Below are 24,787 nucleotides of genomic sequence, written 5' to 3' on the forward strand. Positions count from 1 at the left end.
GCCGTTTGTTAAGTATTGCCGTAAAAACTTTGCCAATTGCAGAAAGGAGTGTTATTCCACGGTAATTTTCAGCTTTCGTTGGATCGTCCTTTTTATGCAATGGAACAATATATCCTAGATTCCATGAAGAGGGAAACTTTCCGTTGTCTAGGATTTTATTGAAAATTACCGTTAGGTGTCCTTTTAGTGCTTCCTTTCCCGTTATCAATAGCTCATTTGGAATATTATCAGGGCCGGGAGCTTTATGTTTCTTTAGGTTACTTAGAACTTCATATACTTCTTGATCTGTAATGGAAAAATCTAATTCCCCTTGACTTTGCGACTGTTCTAAGGTCTCCGTAGTATTTACTGCAGATGTCTGGGAGCTATTAAGCGTCTTGAAGTGATTAAATAAGTCCTTTTCGTTTGCTCGACAGGAGTTTGCATTTTTTGCTTTGCCTACATTAAAAAGTTGTTTCAAAGACTTCCAGGTGGATTTCGAATCTTTGAGGTCAAGGTTCATTAATTTTGAATTGAAATATTTGTTTTTCTTACGTCTACACATGCTTCGAAAGGACCTTTTATGGATATGTAGATTCCTACGAAGTTGTTCATTATTTGGATTCCTACAAATTTGTTTTCCAAGAGATCGAAGATTTTTCTTTTCGTTTTCACATTCTGAATCAAACCACTTTTGTGAATCTGTATTTTCTTTAAATGCTTTAGTTTGTTTAGTTAGGGAACAAAGACCTGCTTCTGTTCCTATGCTTGTTAGGGTTTCAGTAAATGCCTTAACCATTGAGTCTACATTATCTGCGTTTTCTATTGATTCGCGTAGCGTTGCTTGCATTTCTGTAGTGCTTAAAATGTTTTGTAATTTATCGATATTTCCAGTATGCCACTTTAAGCTAGAAATTGTCGAAAATTCCCTATTTTCTTCTCTTTCTTTGTTTCCACTGTTTTTGGGGTAAAGTTGGATTTCTATTCCATAAGAAATATGACAATGATCGGATAGATCTGGCATTAGTGGATTAACCTTCAAAAATCGAGCTTTTTCAAGTAGATTTGTACTCCCGATTACATAGTCGACTAGACTATTTCCGTTGTATCGAAAACAAGTCTTTTTGCCCGTCAAGTCACCAACAACCCTTCCATTAAAGATTCGTAAATTGCAAGCCGTGCAAATATCTATTAGACATTTACCCCTTTTATCGACGTTCTCTTTGTCTTTAGAGTACCTTTTCATTTGATTGTCAATGAGATAATCATCAGGTAAATTAAGGTACTTACTGTCATCATCATTTATGTATTCCTGGATTTCCCCAGTTCGTGCATTAAAGTCGCCTTGTAGAATGACTTCACCTTTAGTTGGAAAAATTAATTATATCTAGTTCTATATCCTGCAATATATCTTCATCATTCTCTTTTGCATAATTATTTGGGCTTAGGTAAATTGTGCCTACGTATATGTCATTTGTTAGATGGAAAAAGTCTTTACTTATTCTACACCAAATAACATTTTGGTTAGACGTCGGTATATAGGAAACGCCCTTGCTGATTCTATTGTTTATATATAGTGCTATTCCTCCAGCATGGCGATTTCCTGTTTTGTCACGACATTTTGTATAGTATTTATAGTCTTCTAATTTCAAGTCAGAATCAAGGCTGGCGTGTGTTTCTACAATGCCAAAAATATCATGACTATTAATTATATTGTTAACCTCTTTTAGCTTCAATTTGTTTCCAAGATTTTTGCTGTAATGCCCATGCAAATTCCAGAGTCCTAATCTTAAGGCCCCCGGCATTTGAAACAAATTTAAGCAAAAATTCTACGTTTTAAATTCTATAGAAAAAAAAAAAAAAAGTATATATATATCAATAAGTAAATAATTTACTAAACCTGACCCTGCACCAACTGTGCTATGACCTGCAGAAAGTTCTTTATCAATTCATAAGCTCATACCATCTGTTGCCTATACATCCCCCCCTGCCATACATTATCAACGCAGCCTTACTTCAATGACATCCGGATACCGAGTGGTCGGGCACAATATGAAGTTCAAAACCTCACGCATATAAAAAGTATAATTTGGGGGGGAGGGGGGGGGGGGGGGGGGGGAGGGGGGGAATATCCGCATTGACTATTTAAAAGTGGAGTTTCATGATATTCAGATACAAATCCAAACATTTTGCAAGCTTGAATTATAAGCTTAAATTGCAAGTGGTATTTTTCATTAATTCTTCGAGAAATAAAGTGGTATTTCCTCTTAATGACAAATCTACGAAAAAGTGTTGATTGTAATATATATATATATTGAGTAAAAATGCATGGGCGCCACCAAAACCGTGCGCGTGCCGAATAGATATCCAATCAACCCAAATTAAAAGGATGATTTTAATTGCACAGGTGAAAAAAAGAGATAAGCAAGCACCTGAGCACATATTTCATGCACCTTAGCAGTCACTTGGTAAACCTCAAGTAATACTTTAAATATTTTCTAGACACATCAAAATTGACTAAAATTAATTGAATTAATTATTACATACGTCATCTAGTATTTGCGGCATCATAGGGTGTGTGGATAGGGGTAACCAACTTTCAGCTATATCTACTAATTTTGAAGTCAGTTGTCTGTTCTAACTGTTAGTATAGATAATTATACGGTTTCGAGTTCAATTAGAGATTAATTCGCACGAGTGTGTTTTTCAAAGAGTAATTGCACGAGAACGTAGGTCGAGCTCAATTTCTGCTCTTTGAAAAACACGCGAGTGCAAATTATCCCAAATCGAACGAGAAACCGTATGATTACTTATTACTAATATACATGAAAAACATTACAAAAGTGAAGAAATATCTGGCGACGTGTGTATGTAATTCAACTTATATTATTTTATGAAATGTGTTCGTTTACAGCAAACTATATTCAAAGCGACTTCAATCTTATGTCTTAGTAGTATAGGCCGCACCGCACAGGACGGATTTTGGACGAGCAAAAGGACGAGCAGGACGAGTACATTAATTATTCTTCACATACTAGCATAAAATGACGAGCAGGTATTGTTTGAGGTTGCCATGACGTCCAATTGACGTCATGAGTTTATTGTTAGGCAAGAGTTTTGGATGAGCAGGACGAGACATTAAATATTCATTATTAAAAAGACGAGCACACCAATTGTTTATTAAACCATTACCATAAAACGACGAGCAGGTAATGTTTCGGGTTGACATTACGTCAGGCAAGTTTGGGCAAGTCTTTTGTTTACCAATCCAATTGATAGAGCGCGCGGATTTTGAATTTTTAACTCCAAAGTGGAAGGCGTCTTTTTCTGTGATATGAACATATATCCTAGTAGATTCTTGGACAAATCCCACACGGAGAAGGGGATGCTAACAGACCGCATTAGGAGAAGGTTTTGTATTGCCCGTCATCATAGCTCAGTAGCGGATAGAGTGATGTCAATACAACTGATGGGTTGAGCAAATTCTTGATAACATCCTTCGGTAATTCTTTTAAGAACGAACACCAAGCCTACATAGAGTACAAACAATTAATCCGTGAAACACTAATTACTAAATAGTACAAAATAGTGCTAATTAAACAATAGAAAACAATGGTATTTGCATGACATTGTGCTATTCAGTATTACTAAAGTTTCACGGTTATATTGTTTGTACTCTATCATTTTAGGAATTATAATTTAGTGACTATTGTATCCAACACAATACAATTAATGACTCATAAACCACAAACAATAAGACTTACGAAGTTCTACCTAATTATTCAAATACGAAGAAAAACGTTTGAGAGTAAAGCACCTTTATTTATAAACTAATATTAATATACAATGCTTATTCTTCATCGCTACTTAAATAAAAAGTTTGGCTCGAAAAGCTGCATTTCTCAACAAGCAATGTACTGACAAAGAGTAAAATACTTGTTGCCAAACGGCATTCAAATAAACAATACAGACCAATACAAATCATTGAGTTTTAGTTCATTCCTCAATATATGATAACAAACAACAAATACAATCAACTCATTCTACTTCATCTTCTTCTATTTTTCTTCTTAACCTAAAGCAATGTCAATGGTGCTCGTACTTATAAGGGATGCGGTTTTTTACCCGTATTGACCGACGCACACTTCTTCCAGGCTTTTTGTTGGGGTCACCTTCTAGGTAGTTTAATAATTCAATACGTGGTCGTTTTCGACTTTTTGAGAGGGAATCAGGTGGGGCAATAGCGACGAAGGTGGTTGTATCAAAGGAGAAGATGCCATGAGAGATGATATGGGAGTCTATGGCATTTGTGGTTCAGTGGAGAGTAACACAGGAGAGGCAGTGGTAGGTGATAATGCGGGTGGAGGAAGAAAGTTAGAAGGTTCAGCAGGCAGCGGTGAACTCCTTGCGGGCTCGATAGATAATTGTTCTGATGGTGACTGAATTTCCGCAGCGAAGCTACTAAGGGGTGTTGAATTACCTAATCCCACTGCACCTGGATTCATTTTGTCCTTGTAACACAGATAATTGTTCTGGAGTTGAACGTATTGCCTTACTTTTTGACTTTTATCTTCATAAGGATCCTTGAGAAGTGTATTCATTTGATCTTTCAAGCTTTGCATTCTCGAAATCTCTGGGGGTAGTACAAGATTTTGCCTACCAAGGTAATGAAGCAATTCCTCAGGTACATTTTTCTCTTGCTCTTTCTTCTCTCCAGGGAAGATATTGGTTCTCAGTCTGCAGTCGTCTGGGGTGGTTGTCTTCAAGTCAATGAAGAGATATCCGTAAGGTCTACTCACGGCTTGTTCATATTTTTCCAGAAAATATTCAGTTTTTCCAGGATACATTTGCTTGGCTAGATTGAGAATTTGAAGTTTGTCTCTTGAATTCTTGAATATGACCAAATAATGACAATTCAAACTAATGCCTCGATTAACTTTTCCTTGATGAAAGATATTCTGTACCATGTAGATGACACTCAGGTTGCGATGATGCGATCCTTTAGTGAACAAGTTTAAAACTCGCTTATCATTCCCAGTTTCGGTCATCTGGTCATCGATCACTATAAGATTTCGTACATTTACATCAAAAAGGTGATCTTGATCCAGTTCCAGCTGCGGAATACCTCTGATAAATTCAATGCCAGGCACGGTTCTTAACATTTCTAGATAAGCCGGTACGCTGAGGTGGAGGGTTGATCATCACTTGCGCATGCTCCAACAACTGCTGTACCCAAAACAAAAGGTTTTTCCACATCCTGTAGTTCCTCCCACCATACAAGTAAATGGATGCTCCAAGTAAAAAGGGATACATGATTTTTCTGGCCTTGTGATTCCAGCTTGTGGAAAGGTTATCAAGCTCGGGCTTCTTGAGTAAAGGATGAACCAACGCACATTTCCATTGATCAGCAAATTCTCCAGTCTGTAGCGATATATTAATGATCTTTTTAATTACTGGCAACAGAACATCGACACAACCGATTACGAGTGTTGTTGGTACAGGGTCGAGCAAGCAAGACGTTTTGGGCGTGGCCTCAATGAGTTTCCTGACATCGTCTTGGCTCAGTAGATTAAACTTGTCAAAAGAGGGTACTTCAGGAATATTCTCGCTTGCAATGTAAGGGGGAGAGGTCGAAACCATGTTGTCAAGCTTGGTCTGAATGGTGTTGATCTTTTAAACAAAGAAGTCGCCAAATTTATTGGCAAGGACAACCTTATCCTTGAATTGAGGATACTTAATCTCGTTCACTCTTCCAAGCAGTCCCTTAGTTGCCGAAAACAGTATCCTCTGATCGGTACTGTTTTCTTCGATGAAGCCTCCGATGTATGTTATAATAATAATAATAATAATAATAATAATAATAATAATAATAATAATATTAATAATAAATAGAGTATATTACATTGGCGCGCGGAGTTACGAATTGTATTTTCGAGTGTTGAAATGATCTCTCACGAGTGAGCGTAGCGAACTAGTGTGAGATTTTCAACACGAGAAGACAAAATTCCTATCTCCAAGCGGCCATGTAATATTCTGTTTATTATATAATTATCAATGAAGTATGTTTTGACTTTTTTAGGCAATTCTTCCCGTAAATTTTTGAATAGCCATCGCAATGGTGTTATTTTCACACGTGAAAATAACATGTTATTTTCACGTGTGAAGATATCAATTTTTTGAAATAGAGAAAAATAGATATTTCATTGGTAATTATATAATAAAAAGATGTATTACTTAGAATGCAGAAAGCAGTATTAAGCTGCACAGTGAATATTGCAAGAACATTCAAATTAATCACATCTTAAGGACATTTCAAACATTCTAAGTATTTAAACTGCATCTTAAGAACATTACAGTTAATTTAAGTTTAGTAAATCTTATTATGGACTTTATTTATTTATTTATTTTTATTCTTTTTTTAAGTGATGAGTACCATCCTAAAGAGCACTATATGAGAAACATTTAGAAACTATTATTAGAAATAAGACATTTTACGATATAGCTATATATATATATATATATATTTTTTTTTTCCCCTCTATAATTGGTTTTAAGTGATTGTTTTATTAGTCCTGTCATGCTGGTAGGTTACAAAAGTACGCCCTATCTAGCTTACCTAATTAGCATTCAAACGTGTTTACTGCTGATAATAATAATATGTTATTTTATATATCCAGACGTTCAACAACGCTTTGCATTTTCCATAAATTTCTCGATAGTAGAATTAAAAGTTAAAATTCAGAAAATTACTATTTTATTGATCAATAAATTTTTGTTTTAAACATACATACTAATACATAACATGATATTACTAATGAACTTGGTTTAAATATTCCATTAATTTTAATAAAAGTTTAAAATCATAACAACTAATTAAGATTTATTAAAATTCTAAAAAAGAACCATTTCATTAAACAATATATTTGTTTCACTACATATATACACATACATAACATAATATATATTTTTTACTTATTTGTATTTCAAAATTGCATTGTTAAGAATCCGATTTCATAAGAATTCCATTTATATATTATAAAAATTTAAAATGATAACATCATTAGATTAATTACTGGCTAAGATAAATTGTACGTTTGTTTAAATAGCCAGGTTTTAAGCTCCCGCTTGAAACTGGTAATTGATACAGAAGACCTAATATTTGCGGGAGTCTGTTCCATATCTCAGGAGAAGCATTCGAGAAAGCTCTTTTCCCATATGTTTTAAGGCTGAAGGAACCTTTGGTTAAAAGATTTGATGATGCTGATCTTAGGGAGCGAGCTGGGACATATGGCTTAACAAGTTCACGAAGATAGAAAGGAGCAGCATTATTTAGAGCCTTGAAGGTTAACAACAGTATTTTAAATTCAATGCGCTGCTCAACAGGCAACCAGTGCAAGCGAAAAAGAACTGGAGTGATATGATCATGTTTGTGTCCATAAGACACAAGTCGTGCAGCTGCATTTTGAACATGCTGAAGTTTTTGTAGTAAAGATTTAGGCAAACCATACAACAAAGAATTGCAAAAATCAAGTCTGGAAGATATAAGGGCATGGACAAGAGTTTCGCATACTTCAACACTGATATATTTACGAATTTTCCCTATATTTTTAATATGAAAGAAGCATGACTTGCAAATAGAGGTGATATGGTTTTTCATAGACAATTTCTCATCAATAACTCCAATGTCAAGAACAATTGAAGACGGAGACTAGATATCATAGTCAGAAAACGTAAGAAAATTATTACGTGGTCTAGGACGATGAGCAGCCGACACGACAAGAATCTCGGTCTTATCAGCATTCAATTCTAACTTGTTTCTGGTCATCCATTCATCAACTTCACTATTACTAAGTAATAACACGATTTTTCTTCAATTTAGGATAATTTGCACTCGTTTGTTTTTCAAACATCTTTTTGAATTGTACTGAAAACTTCTGATCGTTGGTCGGTCGCTATGGTGTGCCGTTTTTATTACTTTATTTTTTTGTCATTTGTCTTTTTGTTGTTGTTGTTGTTCATGATGATGTATTTTCCATTACATGCGTATTATACCTTGCACCTCATTCAGTCACATCTCAATTCTCACATGACCTTTTGCATGGGAATCTGAAGTTTATATTTATAACTTTACTCGCGGCTCCATAACAAATGGGGTGAAGGGCACTAGGTAGGCTATGGAGCAAGGTCATATACCAGTCGAATATTATTTTATAGGGCCAATTTATAGCACTTGGTACCCTCGCTATTTGCAACAAAATATACATGATTGTCCACGGAAGATAACAGATAAAGAAAACAAGAATGAGGATGTAAAGAATGTTCAGGACATCTTTTTCAAACTTTAACATCTTGCTTTTTTGGCTATCTCTGTTTTTGGGCATTATTCTAGGCCTTTGTTTGAGGTCTTTGAGTTGCGAGGCTTGGTTGTATGGAGAGGATTGAGGCGGCTTTGTCGCGAGGAACTGTGCAGGTCTGGTTTCGCTTTCCAAAGAGCTTGCTCTCGTGCAAGTGACACTGGTCATATCAATGGATTCTTCTCGACTACTAGTTTCCTCGGAACGAATGTGCTGTTTTATCCTGTATATCACTATGCTATAAGACGCCAACATCAACGCAAATGGCGCGAAAAAAAATGCAATATAATACACAACATCGTAAACGGGCATATCCTCAACAATGCTACAGATTTTAAGGACAACCGGAGCACACGGATCCGGATATACATACAATTTTTGGTTCAACCCGATGGGCGTGAGCAAGCAAGCTCCCCAAATCCAGGAAAAGGCCATAATTTTGAAAGCAAATCGTTTAGTAGGGCGATTCCTCTTTGGCTGAAGCATCATTATGGCTCGGAACACTGCGATGGCTGCTAGAGTAAACGTGACAACCATTGCAGCACATAATGACAAAGGCTTGACGAGCTGGCACAATAAATCACCAAACACCCATTTAAAAGGTGTTCTTTCGACGACCATGTCAAATGGCCGCAGAACGCCAATACTGATTTCTGCTATAGATAGATTTATCACCAGATAGTAAACAAATGGCTTGTTCCTTCGAGAAATGGCTCCTCTTAATACCAAAGCATTGCCCACTATTGAAAAGAATATTATAAAGGCCATAAACACTGTTCGAAAATTCTCGGATGCTTTTGGCTCTTCAACTTCCGAGGGGCTATTGCGATAGGGAAAGCATTCAGTGCCATTTGTTGAGTTCGCGGTGCTATTCAAAGCAATATCCCTAATGTCCACCATTATCGATACTTCTTATTTCAGTTTCCTGCTACACTCCATTCAAATGACGTTCTAGGAATGTTTTTGACCCCACTTTGCTTTGCTTTGGAGGCTCGATATCCAATTAAGTTATTTGACTTCAATGAAATGTAAAAACTGTAGCAGGATATCTATCGGAAAAAGTAATATAAACATATTTTTTAGATAAAATATGACACTGGGGAACTGGGCCAGAGCCCGGGGGTAGGGGGGGGGAGGGGGGTACTCCCCCATATTTGCTATACGGGTATGTGCCGACCTGTAGGGTATGTGCAAAGTGCCTATTCTTGAAGAAAGGATCTCACAAATACTCGTCTCGAATCGGAGCTTTTTAAAAGTAAAAATCGAAAGGTATAAATTCGTTTAATGGACCAAAGATTCGATACCAGCAATTTAGAATGCGTGTATTTTAAGGATCGACCCCGGAAAATGAGGTAACTAGTTCTGATTTTGAGAAATCCTGTTCATAATATTTGACCTTTTGTGTTTTTCTTGCACTTTAACAAAGCACATATGGCAACATCAGAAAAAATCTGTTAACATTAGGTCAGCTACGATTTCAAGCTCACGCCCCCTCATGTGAGCCCATACAACTTATGTCTCAATAATGGCTATCTAGGTAAAAAACAGAGGCGGATTCAGTTAATTCAACTATTCACGGACTGTATAGATTGAATTCTATTGAAAAAAAAAAACACCGTACTTTTTTAGTTGAATGTACGCTGTTGGATGTATTTTACAAGAGTAAATGCATGACATAACCGGGGTCAAGCTAGAAAATCGTCTCTCCTTGAAATAAAACAGAACCTGTCAACAAAAAAATAAGAAAAAAACAAAACAGAAGTGGATTTGAAAACCCCGGGCTTTCCTGAACATTTTGGTATATAATTCGTAGGAATTTGTTAAAATTTAGAACCGTATTTTTGCTGATTTTATAAGCTCATATTATCTGTTGGCCTATACATTCGCCTTTTATGGTTTCTTAGGTTTCGTAGCCTCGAAAACACGAAAAGATTTACGGGTCATTGAGGATGTTGTGTCACGCAGTTTACTTGTGCTATATAACTTTACTTTTAAGAACAACCTATTGCTTTGGAAAGAGAGGAAAAAGACCGGAAAGAGCAAATATTCCAAATGTGTGGGCAATTTTTTCCCATGAAGGCTGTTAAAATTTAACTATCGAGACGAAAAGCTTTTTCCCAAACAAATTAAAGTATGTTTGGTAAAAATCAAATGCTTTAATGTTATATAATGTTCTTCTACCCCGGCAAGTGGAAAACTGTTTACGCAGAAAATTATAAATCGAAAACTATCTTGACTCTGTATACATTTCCTTGTAAAATCTGACTTAACTCGCTTAACACTTTCAAGTGACACCGCTGCATTTTCACGCGGGCGCATGACCGAAATAGTTGGCGATGGGCATGGCCAGAAATCTCGGACATTGAGCCCGCGATCGCAAAGCGGAGTTCCCCAATCGCAGTACTTCGAGATCGCATCAAAATATATAAAAAATGTATGGGAGACGACAATATTCATGTAAATAAAACCTTGGGAATTATTATTTTTTATTTTGCCAAGTTTGTATTGAAGTCTATAATTAATTGTTATTTCACACAACTTATATAAAAAGTAAAATTCAATGAGCTTTCTTTGCCTTTCCATGGCTTTAATTTTGCCCTTCGCTATCGCCGATCTCCCTAGCATCCACTATAGATTAGCCAGAAGTATCCATACATCTTCACTTGGTTACAAAGAATCCATGACGCATTTTTAATTTGCCAAGACCGATCTAAGTAGGGCAATGTTTACTTTGATCGCTGGCGAAGAAATTGGAAGTCTTTACCATCAGCAAAGTTTGCCTTTTGGGAGTCAAAGCTTTTGATTTGTCACAAAAGAAGTTAATAATCCATGTCGAGTGTATCCTGCTTCCGGAAGGCGAAGATGACGCACAAAAATCGCCATTTTTTGGCGTTTTAAAAGGCATTTTCTGAGCGTGTTTGATACCAAAATAAACCTCTGAAATCAGGCTTAGCCATGCCGCAGAGGGTTTTGGGAAGACTTGCAAAGGAAGCCCAAAATCAATAGTAAAAGACTGTGCACTTTTACTTCCGGTGAGATCAAATTTTCGAATTACAAAACAAAATGTCGATTCAGTTTGATTTTTATGATTTTTAAAAGCTTCAAAGTACTTTAAGGGTTTATTTTAGTTGTAATCTTACCTATGTAAAACAACGATACGTAAATGCAAGTGAAATTTCATTCACAATACATATAAACAACCTATCTATTGTTCCACTCGTGTTAGATATTATTTTTTCGACTTCAAAATAATGTGGGTAGGTTTTTACTTTTTTCTTCCTGTTTTCATGTAAAATGACCGATGAAATGTTGCGTAATTGTTGATAGTAACCCTCACCATAGTCTTGTTGATAGTAACCCTCACCATAGTCTTTCTTTCTGACTGTCGCCATATTGAATATATCTCATATGGGTAATTCCGCTGACTTGACCGCGGGAGCAAAATGTCCGAGATTTCTGGCTATGGTTTAAATAATTTTAAAAAAAAACTATTGGAGCCCTGGTATGCAGTGTTTTACTGAGAGCCTCCTCGCATAGGACCTCGGCTTCAAATCAATTATCTGTCATCTCAGTGGCTTAAAAAAGCATTCATGTTCGAAATGCCAACTATAAATGTAAGACTTTTTGGTAACTCAGTGTTCTCTCTACGTTTTAACTGATGAACCATGTCATTTAGCAAGCCACGTTTTACAGTTACCAATGGTAGCAAAGCCACGATAATTCCTTGCTTTCTGTCTTTAAACTACTGTTCATATATATTACACCCATGATCTATATAGTGTTTGATCAAAGTTAGAAAGCCGAAAAAATACTTTGTATAACAAAGATATCTATAAAAATGTAGTGATCTTTCGAAGAATTGTAGTAAATGTCTTAGCAAATTATCCGAAGCTCGACCCGATAGTCTCGTTTTGATGCTACGTTCATCACAATACCGCTGGTTTGTTGGGGTGGCGTGCTCATCCACGATAACAGTTATTGCCCCATTAAAAAAATAAAAAACAAAATACTTTAAATGAGAGAAGAAGAACTGCATTTTGAGTTAAAAGGTATTATAAGGCTATTTGGAATGAGAGTTTTGCTATACGGAACAAACCAAGGCGTACGCAAGCAATATTTTGATAGCAAGAATCGTCTCTCGAGCTCAGATTTTCTTTACCCTTTTTCTCAAAAACATTTTTTTCCTAACTAACCAACAGCGTTTCTTTCTGCAGTTGTTGTTGTCTTCGTCTTCTTTTTCTACAACTGAAATCGTTATCGTTATCGATCAAAGAAATGACTAATTTGACTTACTGCTGCACGTACCATGAACCGATCATAGATAGAAAACAAGTCGATTGGATGGCATCTACTTCCGTCGTTATCAAACTTCTGATCGCCGTTTCAAACTGCGTAATTTAGGGTTGGCCGGAAATCCCCATCTTATTTATAGGTTACCATTGGAAAAAATTGCCCATACATTTGGAATATTTGCTCTTTTAGAATTCAATCTAAACCATATAATACAGTCCGTGAATAGTTGAATTAACTGAATCCAATTCTGATTTTTGCCTAGGTAGTAATTATTTTGAGAAAATATCCAAAAACCGTGTTTTTGGGACATAAGTTGTAAGTGACCAAATGTTAACAGATTTTTTCTGATGTTCATTGACAGAACACCAGATCTTTACTGAATATATAACTATAGTGCTGGTTGCTAATGGTTTTTTCTCAACTGGTTTTTTCTCAACTTTCTCAACTCGCACAGAAACAGTTTGCTTTAATTTTTTTAGAAAATGTAGTGATCACAAACCAAGGGGATCCTTAAATGATTGATTACATATCTACAATTATTACATAGACATTAGTGTTTTACTGCTATGGAAAATATGCAACTCGTATTTTTCATACGAACAACATCCGGGACATATTTTGCATATCCTTACTAGTCAAGATATGGGAAATATGTGATTGAGGTCCCGGATGTAGATTGTATGTTTGTTTTGTATGTTTGTAAAACGTTGGAATATTTTTTTAAAATAAGCGTCATATCTTTAAGCCAACGTCTAATTTCTTTTTTTTTCTTATGCAGACACATTCACGAACAAAAACGTTTTCAAAACATTGGAAAAGGCGTCATCGATATCCTTACTACTGAATATGTCGATAACGTCTTTTCCAATGTTTTCAACAATTTTTTTGTTTGTGAATGTGTCTATATAATAAAAAGAAGATCACACGTTGGCCTGAAGATATGACGATGTTGTCTTCTCGTGTTAAAAAATATGTCCACCACTAGAAGATAAACTTCATATGTTTGAGCCACCGAGTAATATCCTCTACATACATTATTAATACGGCATTATGCTAATACTTTACCATTTAAAAGTTGATGGTATCTACTTTCAACCATGGTTTGCTTAATTCAAAGACTCTTCGTGTGTTTCAGATTATTCTTCGATATTCCAGTTGTACGAGTGCTACCCAGAATTCGGTACTACATGAGCAAAACGACCTTTATAACAAATAAATTGGAAAATTAATGTGATATAAGAGATTTGCATAGTGGAGAAATTATTAGCTTTAATTGTGCCGATTGCCCTCTATCCCTTCAGGGGGTTTAAGAAGTTCATTTATTCATTTCGATAGTCATTCATTCATTTATTCATCGGCGAGGGCCACCTGCAAATTATCTTTATAGATAAAGAATTGATGTTAGCACCATTGGTTCATTTTCTAATTAATCATTTATGAATTCAGTCTTTCTTCTTTTTTTCTTTTTCACTGTTTTTTCTTTTGTTTTATTGGCCAAATGAGCCTTTTCAGAGAAAATTCTAAGCCGGTCTTTCTTTTTCTTCGCTCATATCGCACGTCGCTCTTTTCCTTTCTTCCTTTACAATACTACTCAACTGTCTATTTACCTATCGGCCTATTTTCAACACTGTGATCGCCTCTTCAGCATTTGTAACTACTATGCATGTGGCCTTAAGAAAATGACGGCTAATTGCTCCTTTTCAAAAACGTCTACTTACCTTTGTCTTTAAAATAAAAATGTCTCATAACATCTAAGGGGAAGGCCCAAATACTAACGCAAGTTGACAGTGGCGCGAGTGTACTGAACTGTATTTTGTCGTAAAACTGCGTTTACCTCGTGGGAGAAGAGAACAAAACTGCGATAAATGTTACGGTGTGTCGTAAAATGTATGTGAAATGTTTCAGTACCCGTCTACGTTTCCGCACACTGAAAAAAACGATCAACTTCCTCTCTCACACTCGTTAGAGCTAACGTAAGCAATGTTTTTTAATTTGCAGCATTTAGTCATATGGAAATTTAAAATTAATTAAAATTATAAGCTGATATGTCAATATTGCCTACGGATATTTGTCCTCAATTTAATTAATTGCTAAGATATTTATAGGTGCTTATCCAACCCACTTATTTTGCCCACTCGTCACTCTCATGTCACATCAACCATTGACTTCCCTTTCAAAATAACATATGGGGGAAAGGGGGAGGGGAATAGAGAAAGGGCTAACAAGCTGACACCTGGTTGGACATAAAATAAGGAAAATCATTTACCGGAAACAATTTTCTTGTTAATTAAAGTTGCAGCTTAGGAAGAGAAGGGCTTCCTGTTTTATTTATTTATTCATTATATAATAGATTTTCACGAACGCGCGCTCTGATTGGATGAAAAGCTATGTTTTATCAGAGTATATAAACATAGATATGACGTCAAAACCATGTTTTCTATACAAAATTAAACATAGAAATTAAGTCACAGGAATTCGGCTCTTCAATTTAAAGCATTTTCACATTTCAAATTTCAAATATTCATTTATTTTTATCAAGAATTATGTCTTTCCTCTAAAAAAGGAAAATTTGTCGTTTTGAAGCACATTTGATTGTTACTACATTTCGACGAGTAAAGCTTTCTTTCGTTTGTGCTGCGACTATATTGACCTTGTTAAGCTCCCTCAGAAGCTTTTTGCTTGATCGTGATGGTGTTAGAGAAGTCAAAAAAATAAAATTTAAAATTTTTTTTCATAGTCTAACAAGAATGAACAAATCTATTGTAAGAAATTTAAGCTTACTTTACAAACTACCATCGTCAATTTTACGCTAATTTACGGTAATTTTTGTACCGTAATTTGTTTTCCAATAGCCCGAGTCTACGATTACAAAATACTACCTACACTACTATAGCTCAGGGTCAACTAAAAAAAAAACAAGTTTTATAAGTACTGCACTGCTAGCTTTCTTCCAATTTTGAAGATCAATATATTTTTCAGTCTCTCGGCTCCTTGGCATTCAAAGTGTTCATAAGCTGGTTTTCTTACGGTGGCCCACAATTCTCAGGGCAAAACAAAAACTCACGGCAAAACAAACTTAACTCACGGCAAAAGGCAATAAATTCACGGCAAAATAAACTTAACTCACGGTAGAATAAAGAAAGCCACGGCAGAACAAAGAAAGCCACGGCAGAATACAATGAAGGTTGTGGTGGGCAACGACGTATTGGGTTCCCTGTTGATTTTTTTACCGCGAGCAATTTGTCAGCGATTTTGATGTTGTAAATAAAAATGGCGTCTGGTTAAATACTGTTAAATTTACAATGCAAAGTTTATCAATTTATCATAACCTTTAAAAGACTTTAGACTTCAATATTGACCCTGAAACAATAAGAACGCTTTATAATTATTCCAAAACAAAAAGTTTAAATGATAAGAACCTAAGCTTGACAAGAAATAATTAAAAATGAATGTATGTAATTAAATGAATGGTTTTAGGAGATATTTTTGAAGAGAATTCGAAAAATCGGTTCAAGGTTTGTCATCTTAGTCGCCGGGTATGTGATTTCAAGCCGACCGGTTGTTTGGATGCTCGATGTTCTAGCTCAATCAATCGCGTTTGAATAAAGTTATCAAATGAAATATCCACCACTTGACCATTTTGAGGCAAGTAACAGCCCTTATGGTCAAAGGCCACCTTCTCGGATTTTTTGGCAGTCAGGAAACAAAACAATCCTTCGTTCGCGAGGGTTGCCAGTGAAGCTAACGTGGCCCCCAACTAGTTTTATCGACATAAATGGCAGAGACTTCACCGTACAAGTATGTAGAAATTGAAAGTGTACATAGTGTAGATATAGGAAATCACCAACTGCAAGAAAATCCACAACAAATCGGTGAGACATATTTGACATTCATAATACTCTCTCGCCAGGAGATGTTCACACTTCTATCTTCTATCTTCTATCTTCTATCTTCTATCTTCTATCTTCTATCTTCTATCTTCTATCTTCTATCTTCTATCTTCTATCTTCTATCTTCTATCTTCTATCTTCTATCTTCTATCTTCTATCTTCTACATGGCGAAAAATTCGCTACAACATGGCCGATGAGCATGCGCAGTAGAGTGCTTAAAAGTCAAAGAAAGAACAACAAAATTTAATTGAAAACCTTCGAGAATCCCGAGTTTTTTCCTCCTAGCTTTTATTGTGAGAAATATTTACATTTTGCACATATCCAATATTTTTTTCCTAACAATTATCGATAATGTCATTACATTTTTGAAAGGAAAAAATATCGTCTTACCGGTTCCAATTACTTTCAAAGATTTAGCCGTTAAAACATAGAGTGAATAGACAAATTAAATGGCCGACATGCTGTTTTACTGATTTTCGCACGAAAATCCAGCTTTCTAATAATGTAAATGAAGAATATATAGGTTTTGCACATATCCAGGTTTGAAGTTCATCATGTAAACAATGTTTTTAAACCAAAATTATAAGCAAAAAAATTCGTTTTACCGGTTCCAAAATCAGCCAAACATGAGGTAGAATAGAAATTTTGAATCTTCTTCTGCTTATATTCCTAATGACGCGCGGTATTCTTGTACAATTAGAGCGAATTTCGAAGAGAATATCTGAAAAACTATAGATTCTTCGTCTGCCATTTTGTATCCCATCATTCAATATATCATCTAAGTCCCAGGTTATCACTGACTAATTTTATAGAGGAGGACTGAGAGCCTGTGGATCGTATTTTGGCGGTAAAATCATCTGTCAATCGATCAGCTGTTTACTAGTTTTTCAAAATGTCGGACGTGTTTGCACATTACCATCGGCTCCGTTTGAATAAAGATCTCTCAAACGTTGAGTTGTCTTCTTCTGAATTTCATTATGCTTATAGTAGGGGAAACGATAAAGTAATTTTTGCAGTGAAAATACCTTTTCCACTACTGAAATTATGGCACGAAATTGTACAAGAAGATCGGTACAATGCAAAGGTAAATTTTGTTGATTTACTAGAATGGAGTGTGCCAGGTAATGCGTTTGTTTTTATTTCTGAAGAAAAAGTAAGAAATAGAATAAACGATAACATCAGAAAAATAGCAGGATCAGTAGTTCAAGAATATAGGAAGACTAAAGGTAGAGCTAGGAAGCAACTGAATGATAGAAGCAGAAATTTTCATATTCGAGAAGGCGAAATTAAAACCGTAGATCAGTGGAACGAGGAGCTAGGTACTCTAAGGAATGAAGGAATGAAGTGGAGGAATGGAGAAAAAGGTATGATGATATTGAAAAGGCAAAGAAAGATATGTTTGATTGTCTTGTGCAAGAAATAGCAAATAGAGATAGGCAAATTCAACATCTTCAGGAGTCCAATGCCGAGCTACAAAGCTACATTTCTGTACTAGAAAATGAAAACGAATTTCAAGGCAAACCTCTATCATCGACAAAAAATAAGAGCAGAACACTGAACTGTTTTCTAAATAGAGCAAAAACAGCACTTTGGTTTTCCAATTCTTTTGGCCTAGACATACAGGCTTTACTAATTAAGGATCAAGAATCAGGAGATACCCATATGCTAGATTTAAATGGTAGTCAGAAGGGAAAAAATTATAACAACTTGACCAATGAAGAAAAGTCCAAAGTTGAGCAGGTTTTATATCTACTTGACAAGTTTTGTGTTGGTGACAAATTTTATCATGAATTTTCTTTTATTTGTGAGGGACTTCCCAAATCTTATTTAATCAAACAGTGCAGGTCCAACCTTAATGACATGTGCCATTTATCTTCACTTCCTGGCCCATACCATGGTTCTAAAGTAAACTCTCTAACTGACCTACTCAAAGTACAGGTAACAGATTTCTTTAAAAATGCAAGGGACTTTTCTGTAGCCAATGATAAGATCAAAATCAAGGTAAATGGCGATGGTGCTCGTATGACCAGGAATAGTAATTATATAATTCTCTCATTTTCTTTGCTGCAATCGGGACAAGATGTAATGTCTGCTAAGGGAAACAGGACCATTGCCATTGTCGATGCACCTGAAAATTATGAAGTTCTAAGGGATGCCTTCCAATCAATTTTCAAGAAATCAATGATTTGATACAGAGTGGTTCTATAGAAGTTAATGGACAACACCTGAACACTGAATTTTTCTTGGGAGGGGATTACAAATTTATTTTGCTAATGCTTGGATTAAAATCTGCCACAGCTGACTATGCCTGTGCCTGGTGTAAGATTCCCAAAGAAGATAGATGGAAAGTAGACACTGATTTCTCCAATTTTAATAAGCTTCCTCTATGCAGAACTCTCAAAGAAATACTTACCTTGTACAAAAACCATCCCAGCAAGAAAAATAACTACAACTATGGGTGCGAACGAGAACCACTTATTAAGATTCAACTAGACCATGTAGTCGTAGATGAGCTTCATCTTATGTTAAGAGTAACAGATATTTTGCTAGAGAATGTGATAGATGCTGCACTAGATTGGGACAAAATTATTGAAGTGAATAGAGCTAGGGGACAAGAGAGGGGAGTTCAGCTAAAGAAAACTGTGGAGCATATTAAGTCACTAGGAATTTCTTTTGATGTGTGGGAAGAAAAAAATGCAGATGGGAGGGCAAGTGGAAGATATAAGTGGACCAGTCTTACAGGAGATGACAAAAAGAAACTTCTTAAAGAATTTCCAAAAAAAGAAGGAACTCTAGAACTTTTTCAGTGTCAAGACCTGGGACAAAAGGTTATAGAGATATGGAATAACTTTGGTGAGCTCTATGCCATTATCAACACTTGGTCACCAGAACAAGATCCATCTATCTTCCATCTTAAAGCTGTAGCTTGGGTGAAGTTGTTTGTTTCCCTGAATGGAAAAATGAAGGGGTATGAGAGGAGAAGGGTAACACCTTATATGCATATCTTAGTAGCTCATGTACCATATTTTCTTCAAATGTACAAGTCATTGAAAGTTTTTACAGGACAGGGAGTGGAGAAAAACAATGATGTTGCTAGATCTGTAGTCCTAAGAAAATCAAACAAGTGGGACTCAACAGCAGATATCTTAAGAGTGGAAAGTAGGCAATGGAGTCTAAGGGATAATGAAAGGAAAAGAAGAAAATATGAGAAAAAGAATGCTGTTTACTGGGAAGAGGGAATAAAAAAGAAAACAAAGAGACAATTTTATCTCAAAGAGAAATGCAAATGACTGGCATACTGAAATACTAAAAATATTATAGTTTTTTAATTACCCAGATGTTTTAATTTCATGCCATTGACTCATATTGTATATATTCAATTGCAATATACTTTAAGTAGCTTTTCTATATACAATTTCATTCACATAGTGTTACTATTTTATTACTATGTTCATGGCACTCTAATAGCTACTTTTTTCAAATTAATTGCTTTAAAATTTAAAAATTAGCCTGTTTGCTTACAAAAGTTCAAAGAAGTACAATGTAAATTATCTTTACAATTTGCACTATTTTATCTTCTATTGACAAATACAAAATTTTAAATTGTTAGCTTTTGCTTGACAATGGATTTTATCTACAAAAATCAAGTAATAGCAGACATAAAATGCAATGCATATTGAATAAAATACACTAGCTAGCCCATTTGACACTCATTATACTGACAATTCACATAGATGACACAGTCATTCAACTGTTTGGGGAAAAAACAATGAGTTAGAGTGTCTTTTTAGAAGCTGATAAATAACTTTTCATGTCTTTTACAAATGATACTTTCAAGTAATTTGTTTATATTTAAATGTTTTCCCTAATGTAAACAATTTAAATACAGGAGAAAGGCTTACGAAAAAAATCAATTTTCAGCTTTTCTATTGGCATTCTGGGTTGTTTTACTAATTTCCTATTTTGAAAAACAGTTACACTTGGTGATAAAGAAAGAACTAGTCCCACCTTCATTGGAAATTGAATAATGACTCCATCCCCATTGCTATCTAAACACTGATCCCAATCATTGAAAAAATGACAACATTGAAAATCCTCCTTTTCTAGCATAAATGCTTTGTCATCCCTAGATACAGTTCCCTTACCCCCAAATAAAACCGAAAACAATCATGGTCAAAACAAAAGGAAACTGGAGCCCTTGATTTGCTTTTTAGCTTAGCAGTTATGTTATGTAACAAGCAGTCAATGTTTGCTTCCAGTCTTGGATGGTCTATTATAGGTTTGTCAAATGTTCTGTAAAAAAAAGAGAGTGAATTTAATCCAGAGTTAATAGAGGTTAATTTAATCACAGTTAGTAGAGTATGATTAAATAAAGTTTTATGTTGGCATGTAATTTACAGGAGCAAAAATCACTAGATTCGCATTAATACTTACCGGATCAGATCTTTTGTTAGATTCCCCTCATCCTCCCAGCTACTGCAGTACGAGCTGTAACCTTCCCACTTGATAAGATACTCAGTCTGAAAATACAAAAATCCTTGTTAAATTGGGGGGAAATGTGAAGCTTACTAACTAAACAGGAGTCCGAATCCTTTTTTTCGAAAAAAAATTTAAAATTTTGACTTTTAAAGCTAAGAAAATGGTCACAAGCATGCCGAAAAAGTAAGAATGAAGTTGTCAAAAAATTTTAATTTACTTACATTTCCCTTGTAGTTTCGCTTCGAAATTAACCTTTCTACTGCAAAATATGGGCCACTTGTCATCCTGTTTCTTTTCATCACCTTTACTGGCTCTAAAAACCAGGTTTCAGACTCATTAAGCTGTCTGTAGAATCCTGGCATCGTTTTTCGATTGGTACTGGCAGCCATCTTAGTACAATATTGAACAATGAATACGCGCCCGCGGTACCGAACCGCTGACTGTACGTAATTTTTCGCCATGTATCTTCTATCTTCTATCTTCTATCTTATCTTCTATCTTCTATCTTCTATCTTCTATCTTCTATCTTCTATCTTCTATCTTCTATCTTCTATCTTCTATCTTCTATCTTCTATCTTCTATCTTCTATCTTCTATCTTCTATCTTCTATCTTCTATCTTCTATCTTCTATCTTCTATCTTCTATCTTCTATCTTCTATCTTCTATCTTCTATCTTCTATCTTCTATTCTCTATCTTCTATCTTCTATCTTCTATCTTCTATCTTCTATCTTCTATCTTCTATCTTCTATCTTCTATCTTCTATCTTCTATCTTCTGTCTTCTGTCTTCTGTCTTCTGTCTTCTGTCTTCTGTCTTCTGTCTTCTGTCTTCTGTCTTCTGTCTTCTGTCTTCTGTCTTCTGTCTTCCATGTCTTCTGTCTTCTGTCTTCTGTCTTCTGTCTTCTGTCTTCTGTCTTCTGTCTTCTGTCTTCTGTCTTCTGTCTTCTGTCTTCTGTCTTCTGTCTCTGTCTTCTGTCTTCTTTCTTCTTTCTTCTATCTTCTCTCTTCTTTCTTCTTTCTTCTTTCTTCTTTCTTCTGTCTTCTGTCTTCTGTCTTCTGTCTTCTATCTTCTATCTTCTGTCTTCTGTCTTCTGTCTTCTGTCTTCTGTCTTCTGTCTTCTATCTTCTATCTTCTATCTGTTAGCTAGGTCGATGTTTCTAATGAAACAGTAATGATAAAAAGATAAATTATACACCGTGAAAAGATGATGACGTTTGGGACGCTAGTCCTTCGTCGGAATTAAAAAGTTAGATTTAAGTATAGTGTATAGTGAAGAAGAAAGTGCCTCTCATCTTCTACACTATCTGGGCAAAGGAATATGGCGTGTTTTGGGGATCAAAATTCACAGTGTTGTGCAGAGACGTTATGAATTAAGAATTCAAATGTTTTGTGTCATTTGCTCCTAAAAAAAAGACGTACTTTTCATTTTGAATTGTTAGATAAAACGTCACTTAATCATTATTCAACCAAAACATTACATATATCGTTTCGAATTTAGCAAAAAAAATACTCGTGTCGAATTACATTCGGACAAATGCTTACGCCAGTCTTGCGAAAACCAAAATCTTTTTGCGAATTTGTTGTGTAAACTAACAACAATTCGAATGCATTCTGATTTGCGTGTTTTTTTATTTTTTTGTTTTTAACTGAAAACAACGAACGCGCATTTTGAATTGAGTACACACGTTTCGAATTGAATACTTTTGACCAGGCGTTGCTGGTGTAATGTGACACCGCTTGAAGTGCCTGTTCACTAAGGTATCGTGACGTATTACATGACGTTCCTTGGGCTTCTGTCACATCTTCGTGTTTTCAGAGAGCAAATCTTAAATCTTTGTTTTTTCAATGGATCAAGCTGTCGAGCGGACATATTCCCTTGAATATCTTTCCTTTTCGATTTCAAGGCAGTCATTACTAATTCTCAATTAGAAAATTCCGGATGCAGCGCAGGCTAATGATTTTCTGTGTTCAACATTTTGAACTTCCATTAAATAATTTTCAAACGAGTAATCTGTTTTTACCAGACGATATGCCCTTAATTTTTAGTTATTATTATTATTATTATTATTATTATTATTATTATTATTATTATTATTTTTTTTTTTTTTTTTTTTTTTTTTTTTTTTTTTTTTTTGGCCTCTTCTAGTTTTTTTAATCGTTTTTTACCCCATAGGTTTTTTCCGGGTATCGATAAAATTATTATTTTTAATAACATCGGTCAACTCTAAGACTAAGACAAAATTGTTACCTGCTGAATACTCAGAATCCTTAACAAACAGCAACTCGCTTTCCTGTAGGTTCTATCTCTCTGTCGCTATCGTTTTATATTAAACTAAAAGGGCTCTATTTGCTTCATATATGTTGCAAACCTCGGGGTAAGCGGAGGAGTGGTGTTTGGGGGAGGGGGGAGTGGGGAGAGGGGGGGAGGGGGGCACTCCCTTTGTCCAAGTGGTAAGGCTCATCGGCAGTCCTTTACGACTTTCCTGTTTATGAACCTTTTAGGGTTCATTATTCATTTTCTTTATTGAAGAAAAATGAAAGAACAAAATAAAGATGTTGTCCAGTCACTGATTAAACGATACATCAGTACAACCACTTTCGATCATTTTATTTGGTTGTACCTTTTAGGGTCTGAATTATACGTGACTTCAAAAGCTCTTTCTACCGCCGATCACCCCTTGGACAAAGGTACTTACGTTCTTCAGCCTCCCACCAGCATTAAGCCTTAAAAGTGTTTTCACTCTATTGCTTTTATCAGGCCTCTTGGTTTCTAATGTAATAATTAAAAAAAAAAAAAAAAAAAAGCTTAAGGGCAAGCATTTACGTATAAGCCTTAGTAGTTCAATGATTTCCGGATGCTGCGTGGTCGGCACAAAACGAAGGTGAAAACCACACAAATATAAAAAGTAACTAATTGTTTTGGGGGAAAATATCTGCATTGATAATTTAAAATGGAGTTTTATCGGAAAAAAATTTCTGAATCCAGATTCTAATCTAAACACTTTGGAATCTTTAATAATAAGCTTAAATTCAGTGAAGTGGTATTTTTCAGTAAATCTTCAAGAAATAAAGTAGTATTTCCTCGTAATGACAAATCTCACAAAAAAGTGTTGATTATAATATGTATATTGGCGAAAATGTATGGGTGTCATTAAAACCGTGCGTGCAATTGATTAAAGAAGGGCATAGATTTAGAAAAAATCGAGATCCAATCAACTAATGAGAAGCAAGTTTTTTTTATGATTAAGAGTGGGCCATCAAATGAAGATTTTAATCGCTCATGTGAAAAAAAAGATAAGCAAGCACCTAAGCAAATATTTCATGCATCTTAGCAGTCACTTGGTAAACCTCAAGTAATACTTTGAATATTTCCTAGACATCAAAGATGAATTAAGTGATAAGCTGCTTTATTCGCATTAGCCTCACTTCCTTATTCATTAAAGCTCGAGGAACCTATTTACTTTTATATTCCGTTTTTATGTATAACTACCATTCAGGAAATCTAGCAAGTATTTTTGATTCATTCTTTGTTAAATCCTCTCAAATACATAATTACAATACAAGACTTGCATCAAAGTCGTCATTCTCTCACACATGCGTGAGAACCAACTAATAAATTCAGCATTAGATTCAATCGAGTCAAGCTATGGAATTCAATAGACACTATAAAAACACTATAAACATAGTCCCAAGCTTCTTGTTACATTAAAGCCCAAAGATAGAATTGGAACTTTAGCGTTTGAAAACCGGAGAACTATATCCAGTGTATGTTGAATAATCGGGGGGGGATT

At 35.2% G+C, this 24,787-nt stretch overlaps 2 protein-coding genes and 1 pseudogene across 2 annotated transcripts; 1 reads left to right on the forward strand and 2 right to left on the reverse strand.

The window, feature by feature from the left end:
• Positions 1-6,976: 6,976 nt before the first annotated feature.
• Positions 6,977-14,620, reverse strand: LOC116304965 (orexin receptor type 2-like). The gene is made up of 3 exons (XM_089033104.1): positions 14,345-14,620; positions 13,692-13,827; positions 6,977-9,382 (listed from the first exon to the last, which is right to left on the reverse strand). Exon 3 carries the CDS (start codon positions 9,231-9,233, stop codon positions 8,055-8,057), a length of 1,179 nt encoding a protein of 392 aa, XP_088889230.1. The 5' UTR covers positions 9,234-9,382; positions 13,692-13,827; positions 14,345-14,620; the 3' UTR covers positions 6,977-8,054.
• A 3,919-nt stretch (positions 14,621-18,539) lies between these two features.
• LOC148909719 (uncharacterized) lies at positions 18,540-19,856 on the forward strand (annotated as a pseudogene).
• A 158-nt stretch (positions 19,857-20,014) lies between these two features.
• LOC148909720 (chromodomain Y-like protein 2) lies at positions 20,015-21,452 on the reverse strand. Its single transcript, XM_089033474.1, has 3 exons — positions 21,218-21,452; positions 20,952-21,037; positions 20,015-20,810 (listed from the first exon to the last, which is right to left on the reverse strand). Exons 1-3 carry the CDS (start codon positions 21,383-21,385, stop codon positions 20,621-20,623), a joined length of 444 nt encoding a protein of 147 aa, XP_088889600.1. The 5' UTR covers positions 21,386-21,452; the 3' UTR covers positions 20,015-20,620.
• Positions 21,453-24,787: the final 3,335 nt, after the last annotated feature.

Source organism: Actinia tenebrosa, unplaced genomic scaffold, assembly GCF_029948245.1.
Source record: "Actinia tenebrosa isolate PJP-AT-01 unplaced genomic scaffold, QUT_ActTen_1.0 PGA_scaffold1__47_contigs__length_23844297, whole genome shotgun sequence".
In the NCBI taxonomy this organism is placed as follows: Eukaryota; Metazoa; Cnidaria; class Anthozoa; order Actiniaria; family Actiniidae; genus Actinia; species Actinia tenebrosa.

What these genes read in the sequence shown, in the direction of transcription:
- LOC116304965 (XM_089033104.1), bottom strand. Translation starts at nt 9,233, where the DNA reads ATGGTGGACATTAGGGATATTGCTTTGAATAGCACCGCGAACTCAACA.
- LOC148909720 (XM_089033474.1), bottom strand. Translation starts at nt 21,385, where the DNA reads ATGGCTGCCAGTACCAATCGAAAAACGATGCCAGGATTCTACAGACAG. An exon ending in AGCGAAACTACAAGGGAAAT is followed by an intron (nt 21,038 to 21,217) that starts GTAAGTAAATTA and finishes TTGTATTTTCAG; the next exon opens with ACTGAGTATCTTATCAAGTG. An exon ending in CTAACAAAAGATCTGATCCG is followed by an intron (nt 20,811 to 20,951) that starts GTAAGTATTAAT and finishes TTTTTTTTACAG; the next exon opens with AACATTTGACAAACCTATAA.